This window comes from Muscardinus avellanarius (genome assembly GCF_963383645.1).
Source record: "Muscardinus avellanarius genome assembly, chromosome: 13".
Lineage (NCBI taxonomy): Eukaryota > Metazoa > Chordata > Mammalia > Rodentia > Gliridae > Muscardinus > Muscardinus avellanarius.
The window spans coordinates 2,361,675-2,369,305 of NC_137799.1; the positions used below are offsets into that span (position 1 = coordinate 2,361,675).

Sequence of the window (7,631 nt, forward strand, 5' to 3'; positions counted from 1 at the left end):
GTACATGCGTGCATACAGTAAGACCTGTCTACCTCTCTGGCCTGGCCTATCCCTCTGCTGTCTTGCCTGGGTATGGGACTGTGGACTCTGTGGTCTCCCCAGCCAGAGTGGTCTTGCTGGCTGGCAGGTGCAGGAAGGGGACGTGGGCTGGACCTTCAAGGAAGGCCACACCCACCGTGAGGGCTATTCTGGCTGGGGCAGGCCCTGCGGTGGCACAGAGAGGTAGGAGGCCCTTGGCCACAGGCTGGAGTGGGGTGGTCGCTCGCCCCAAGATCCCCAGCAGGTCTAGCTGGGCAGTTGCCTGCCAGCGGGGCCATCGGCCCGCCCGGTCCTGTGGCTGTTCGTGTGTCTGTTCTGCCTTGGGCTCCTTCGCCCTCCGATGTGCCCCTTGTGCTCTGGGCAGTAAAGCAAAGCTGTGGTTTGCACACCGGCGCTTACCTGTTACCTCTGTCTCTGTGTCCGTCAGTGGTAGACATGCCCCAGCCAATGCCGGCAGAACGGGGCCACTGGCCCGGGAAGTGACTCCAGGTCCCGTCCTGAGCAGGACAAGGATAGCCCAAGGCTGCATAGCCAGGCTCCAGGAAGGGCTGCACAACGCCTCTCCTTCCTCACCAAGGAGAAGTCCAGAGCGGTACAGAGGGTCCTGCTGGGGCGGCAGACCCTGGGGCCTTCGCTGAGTGTTTGGGGCTAGCCTGCCTACTGGGATGGGGAACTGCCCCCTCAAAGATCACTCTTTCCTCCCAGAGCCTGTAGGCCCAACTTGTTTATTGTTGAAAGTAGGGTAAAGGCGGTTTGCAGGCTGGAGCCCTTGTCCCCTGAGGGTGGCGGGACAGAGGAAGTGGCCATCCTGGGTCTATGACTGGCCCTTGCGAGTCCAGGTGCCCCATGGTGTCCACAGATCCTGTCCTCCAGCCATAGCCAAGAGGCTCAGCAGCAGGAGAGGGGTCAGAGCAGGATGACAGGCAGTGTCCCTGTGCAGACCCACGGTCACGCCGCCGCCTGCCCTGCCCGTTGCACAAGGAGGGTGCAGGCCTGGGGTCGCTAGCAGGGCCTGTCGTGGACGCTGGCTCATGCCCTCCTGTGGCCCACGCCGCTTCTTCCCCACAGGGCTCACTTTTGCGTGTGCAGACGGCTGGGGCTGGGGGCTGCGCCTGTCGGTGAGAAGTGCACCCCAGCTGGTCCCGCGCTGTGGCCTGTGGTGGTGCTGCTGAGGCCTGGCACCCGGTGGCTTGGCCCCTCTGGCGCAGGCTCCCGCCCTAGCGCAGTAAGGACCTTCTTCCAGCATGGAAGAAGGATTCAATCTGCTCCAGTGAGCGGCCCCTGGTCTCTGGCACGCAGCAGCCCGTGAACAGCAGGCTCACCAGGCAGATGGCCGCGAAGAAGAAGAAAGGCACGGAGAGGCCAAAGGCGTTCTGGGGGCATGGAGCAGGAAGCCAGGTCACGGGGACGTGGCCCCAGGACACAGGGCCTTCACCTGGCCCCTGCCCGCTCCAAGACCTCCTGGGTTCCCGCTGCCTCCAGCCTCCCCGCTGCTTTTCCTGGGGCGTGCTCTGTGATCCCGCCTGCCTGGCGTTCCCCCAGGCCAGGCCCCACCCCCGCCCCCAGCTCCAGCCCTCCCACACTCCCCGCAGCAGCCCGCATACCCACGGCCCGAGTGGGCCGCTGAGCCGGCCGGTGAGACTGTCCTGTGAGTGACTTCTTGTGAGAGTTTGGACCTGGGCTGCTCTGGTATTTGGGGCTGCTGTTTGAAAGGGGGGGTGGGGGGGCTGGTGGGAGCTTAGGAGGGTGTGGCCCTCGGGGGCGCAGGGGCTTCTCCACAGCCCCTCAGCTCCTCCTGCTTTTACAGTGAAGGGGCCTGGGCTGTGTTGCATGGGGTCATCCTTAGCTCTGTGGGAGGGGTGCTCGGGTGTCACTGTGAGGGGCATGCCATTCCCCCCAGGCGGCTAGGGCTGTGGGGGAGGGTCTCAGGGGCCTGGGTCCCTGGCGAGCACTCACCACCACCAGCAGGAAGGACTTGGTGAGGACAAAGGCCGTGAGCCAGCTGACCAGCACGCAGAGCCCCGAGGCCACGCCGCGGGCACGCAGGGGCAGGATCTCAGACATGAGCAGCCAGGTGATGGGCCCCCAGCCCATGGCGTAGCCTGCCCAGGGGAGGGAGGGAGGGAGGGGCAGGCTCGGGACCAGCCAGGGACACGCAGCTGTGCGGCCTCCCCCTCTGCAGACACACCAGGACCGCACACGGCCCATCTCATGTGCACCCAAGACAGCCCCTCTCCCGGGCCTGCGCCCGCCCCAGGCATCCCAGCCACCTACCCATGATGAAGAACATGGTGGCCAGGAGGGGCACCAGGGTGAGGTAGCTGGTGGGTGTGGCCGGGGGCTGCTCGGTGCCCCCCAAGGTCAGGCTCTCCAGGCCCATGGTGCTGTTGGGGGTCAGAGGCCGTGGACCAAAGTAGACATAGAACCCCATTGTCAGGTTGGCAGCAAACATGATGGAGGCTGTGGACACAGGTGGCCCCGGGCCGGCGTCCTGAGCCAACGCTACCCAGGGCCGGGTCCTCCCACAGCTCCCGGAGCCTGGGCTGAGGCCTCCTGCAGGCCACACTTGGGCCTGCAGCCCGGCCTGGGCCTCGTCATGCCCTAGGGCGAGTCTCCATGGCCACCTCCACTTGCAGTGGCTCCAGATGGCCTTTCTAGAGCATTTAGCCAATTCCAGGGAGCTGGGGTGGCCAGGGGTCACAGTGTCCTGCTGGGGGGCCTGGGGGTGGCCAGGGGTCACAGCTTCCAGCTGGGGGGCTGGGGTGGCCAGGGGTCATGGCTTCCTGCTGGGAGGCTCAGAAGTCAAGGGTCATGGATTCCTGTTGGGAGCCTGGGGGTGGCCAGGGGTCACAGTGTCCTTTTGGGGGGCCTGGGGGTGGCCAGGGGTCACGGCTTCCTGCTGAGGGGCTGAGGCACTCACCTGACACGAAGAGTAGGACCTTGCGGCCGGCCAGATCCATGGTGAAGGCGGCAATCAGCACGGACAGGAGCCTCACGGCCCCCACAATGGCTGCGTCGTACTTGGGGGGCTGCAGGAGGGGGTCGGGGGACTGAGACCTGCCCTGCCACTCCCGTCCCCCCAGCACTGTAAGGTGCTTGGACTTGTACCCGTATTGGTCAGTCACTGCCCTGCACCCCGCCTTTGCCTGTGGGGCCTCCCAGCAGGGGCAGACCTGCTTCCCCACCACTGGGCCCAGCTGGCACAGAACCCGGGCAGAATAGCACCTGCGAGGACCATGCTGCCATCACCCGCAACCTCATCTCCTGTGGTGCCGCCTGCCTCCAGGGCAGCCAGGGGCCCGGGACAGTGACGGTCCTCACTGAGGAGCCACAGGGCTCAGCCTGGGCCCGGTCTATTAAACTGGCTTCCTTTTCATCCTGAAGGACTTACTTAAAAACGCGTGTGTTTTCCTTAAGAACACAATTGTGGCACAGACTGGCTAGGAGCGGAGGGAAACCCTGGTGGCCTCTGCTGCTTGGGTCCGTGGCCTGGCCTTTGGCGTGGCGCGGGTGCTGGGGTGGGGCCTGGGGGTCAGCCTTGCTGTGTGGCAGTCAGGTGGGTTCTCACCAGCAGCACGGCAGTGCTGTCGAAGATGGGCTGCAGGTAGACGAGGATGGGCGTGATGCCCGTCAGCTGCTGCAGGAAGCGCATCAGCAAGGCGATGAGGACCGGCCGGTACAGGTGGGGGTCCCGGGCCTCGGCCCACGACACGCGGCTGCTCTGGAACACAAGGCCGTGGCTCAGGGGCTGCACCGTCCCCTCCCACAGCCCCGCTCTGCCGGTCCTCCTCCAAGAGCCAGCCTTGGAGGCAGCCCACACACCCCAGGCTCGGACCTGCTGGAGTCGGCCTGTTCTAGAAAGAGCACCCAGGGCTGGGAGAGGCCCAGCAACTGCCCGGCGGTGAGGTCAGCCAGCCCGCCCAGCCACACCTGTCTCCGGATGTTGTCCTGGATCTGCTGGAACTCCCAGGGGACGTCGGTGTGCGCTCCGTGAAGCCAGGTCAGCGCCTGCAGCGCCTCCTCGGCCCTGCCCCGCGAGAGCAGGAAGCGTGGGGAGTTGGGCATGAAGCTGAGCAGCAGGACCATGGCGAGCACCGGCCCCTCGCCAGCCACCGCCAGCCAGCGCCAGGGCAGTAGGAGGCCTGGGGAGGGGGTGTGAGGGCCTGCGTCCAGGCTGGGCCGAGCCACTCCCACCAGGGCCTCATCTGCCCGTGAAGTCTAGCTGGAGGGTCGCCTCCCTCAGGGAGCCTTCCCCGATTGCCCCGGCCTCTGTGATGGCGGTGGCACCACGTGGGTGGGGGAGGTGAGGACGAACTGGCAAGGCCTGGACGCCCACCCCGCCTCGCCCAGGCCTTGCGCCTTGGTCTTTCCTCCTTGGGCTCCCGCCCCCTCCTCCGCCTTTTATGGAAGCCGGCTGCTGCTGGGAAGCCGAGACCTAGTTAAGGGCGGGGCCTTGTGAATAGCTGGGACAAAATGGGGGCCCCGGGGCTGGGAAGCCAGGTCTCTTGTTGCCCGCCACCCCCGCCCCCGTCTGCCCCAAGCCACACAGGGCAGGGTGATACTTGCCAAGGGCATAGAGGGACAGCGACCCAAACACGGCCATGAGCTGTGGAGTGGCGCCCAGGGCTCCACGCACACCGGGGGGTGCGATCTCAGACACGTACACCTGTAAGACACGCGCCGCCCTCCAGGCTCGGGTGAGAACGGGGTCCAGGGCCTGGCCCTGGGGAGCGTGGGAAGCGCGGACTTCTAGTGGGGTCTTGTCCTGACCGTGACTCACGGCATGCTCCCTGGCCTCAGTTTCCCAAACTGTAAGTGGGCAGAGCAACCGGCTCTGAAAGGGGGACCACGAGGCTGGAGTCACCAGGCCAGGGGTGCCCGGGCGGGCCTGGGGCTGAGCAGGTGGGCCGCCCTCAGTGGCCTCCGCCTCCCCTCCCTTCCCCAAGCCCCAGGCTCGCCAGGCCGCCGACTGGGGATGCGCGGGGCACTGGACACAAGGCTCCGAGAAGGTACAGGGCAGGGACTTCCCTCCGACCCGTTGCTCAATGTAAATTCTCTCCAGTCGAGCAACGCCTCTGACTGTGGTCAAGAAGCAGGGTAGGAAGTTTGGAGCGTCCAGGGTGGAGACAGCTCGGCACGGGACTTATTTCCCCCAAATTAGCTGCCTTGGTTGGGGTGCGCCGCGGCCCCGAGGGCACCGTGAGCATATGCTCCGTGCCCAGAGGCACGCAGGCCGGGAGGCCTCAGCGCACGGGGGCCCAGCACGGACGCGGAGGCAGGGGGAAGGCGTGGCCTTACCGGGATGCAGGCGGCCGTGAGTCCCCCGGCGAAGCCTGTCAGCGTCCGTCCCAGCAGCAGCATCCAGAGGCCGTGGGCGCCCGCCATGAGTGCGTAGCCAGCGGCCGCAGGTATAGCCGAGAACATGATGCTGAGCTTCCGGCCCAGGAGGTCATTGAGGACCATGGCGCTGAGGCCCCCGGCCGCGGCGCCCAGGGTGAACACGGACTGCAGAGGGCGCGTGCAGGGCAGACACGGCCGGCCTGAGCGCCCCTGCCGCCCACCGGAGCCCCAGGGAGCTCCCGCCCGGCTAGCCCCAAGCAAGTCGAGGACCTCGGCCAGTTACGGCAGCGAGTCTCCTGTCTCCAGAGGTGTACGAGCAGTACGCATTGGAGGAGTCCTGCCCAGGAAGGACGTGGGGCCGTGGGCCCACAGTGGTTCTGTCCAGCAGATGTTTACACGACTCTATATGTCTATTTATAGTGGTCCTGGGGATGGAACCCAGGGGCATTCTGCCTCCAAGCTACACCCCCAACTCAATTTTATTCATTTATTTATTTTGAAACAGGGTCTAAGTTGCTGAGAACCTCACTTAGTAGCTGAGGCTGGCTTCGAACCTGCGCGATCCTCCTGTCTCCGCCTCCCAAGCGCGTGGATTACAAGCGTGCGCCCCCCACGCCCGGCTAACATCTAATATTTTAACGGGAGACTTCTGTGACTGAAGGCCCAGACACTAAGCCTTGGGGGTCCGTGGCTTCTTTCTCCAGTGGTGACTAGGACTCAGACTCAACTCTGTCACTCCCTGGCCGTAGACCTGGGCACAAGGCTTAGCCCGTCTGAGCCTGTTTCTTCAGCTGTATTATGGGAACGGACTAGGACCCTCCTCGCAGGGAGGCCCCGGGAGCCAACGATCTCCTGTCTCGTGGAAAGCGCCTGCCTGGTTCACAGTACAGGCTGCGTAACTGTCGGGCGCTTTCCCCGCAGCCACCACGTGTTGATTCTAAATCCAAGGCTATTGAGATGGTGATTCTAGAATCCTGAGACTTCTTCCCCGCTGGCCTACCCTCCGGCCTCTAGCCAGTGCCCCTTCCACTCACACCTGATGGCCCTGCCCCGTCTGTCTGGGCGGATGCCGCTCACTGCGCTGTGGGGAACCCCAGCTCCACCTTGGGGGACCCCTCCCCGCCGGCTCCTCCCAGGCTTTTCCCCCCTGACTCTCACTTCCTCATTTCATGACAACTGTCTGCCCGGCCCCGAGAGCCGGCTGCCAGGAATGGGTGAGAGCGAGGTGGGGCTGGGAGGCTGGGCTTCTGGGGCCCCTAGAGCGGGCCCAAGCTCTGTGGGTGCCCACCCCTTCTGGCTCGGATCACAGCCTTACCCCAAACCAGGATGCCTGCGTCTTGGTTAGATGCAGATCTGGGTCAGAAGCGTGAGCCAGGGCTGGGATGACGGGAGACGAGTAGACCAGGGCGTAGCCGAAGCTGAAGTTGCCCAGCACGGCAGCAAAGGTGGCCAGGAACACCCGCTTGTGCTGCAGCGCCCTGGGTGGGGAGGGGCCGAAGTCCAGGGCCTGAACCCCTCCTGCCTGGACGCTGCCTCTCGCCCCTGCTGCGGCCCTTTTCCCCCCGAGAGGAGGCCGGGGCTCTGCCCAGCTGGCAGATCTTGAGCCCGCTTGCGGCCATCTCGGGCAGGGCCCTCGCCCTCGGGGCCTCGGGGGCCCTGCTGTGACAGTCGAGGGCCGGGCCCGGCACTCCTTTGGGTGCCTCTTTCCTATGGAAGACCAGCTCTCTGGGGAGAACCTGCCCGAGTGTGGCAGGAGGGAGCCCGGGGGTCAGAGGGCGCCCACGCCGCCCGCCCTGGGCCTCTCACCCGGCTCGCGCGCGCTCTCGGGGCGGCGGGGGCGGCTCCTCCGGGAAGGTGTCGTAGTCCAGGCCCTCGGCTCCCAGGAGCGGCTCCTGCATCTTGGGTGCGGACGCTGGGCGCTGGTCCGGGTGTCGGGGACGGCGCTGAGCATCCTCCGCTCCGGACGCCCCGCCCCTCGGCTGCGATTGGCTGCGGGGCGGCCCTGCAGAGCCGCGTCGGCCAATGGGCGGCGGCGCGCCCGCGGATGCTGGGATGAGGGGTGTGGCCGCCGGGGCGCCGGGCGCAGGGACCGGCCGGGCCGAGGAGAGGACGGAGCCCGGGAGGCCAAGCCGCGGGCCGGGTCAGGCCGCGAGCGCGGTCTCCGTGTCCACCCGCGTGCGCGGCCCAGCGCGGCCGGCCGCCGGCTCCCCTTCCCTCCCGGGTGAGCCAGCGACTTGGTCCAGGGGGTGTGC

At 66.4% G+C, this 7,631-nt stretch overlaps 1 protein-coding gene across 2 annotated transcripts; it reads right to left on the bottom strand.

Moving 5' to 3' along the window:
- Positions 1-1,256: 1,256 nt before the first annotated feature.
- Positions 1,257-7,277, bottom strand: SLC2A6 (solute carrier family 2 member 6; the record flags this gene model as incomplete). Of its 2 annotated transcripts, XM_080708617.1 has the most annotated exons (10): positions 1,257-1,412; positions 1,996-2,141; positions 2,314-2,499; positions 2,960-3,068; positions 3,608-3,760; positions 3,970-4,181; positions 4,606-4,705; positions 5,338-5,544; positions 6,695-6,857; positions 7,186-7,277. In XM_080708617.1, the coding sequence occupies 10 exons, from the start codon at positions 7,275-7,277 to the stop codon at positions 1,257-1,259; spliced, it is 1,524 nt and encodes a 507-aa protein (XP_080564743.1). The 2 variants fall into 2 exon arrangements, with proteins under 2 accessions (XP_080564743.1, XP_080564744.1); XM_080708618.1 differs by lacking the exon at positions 2,314-2,499.
- Between the last annotated feature and the right edge of the window lie 354 nt (positions 7,278-7,631).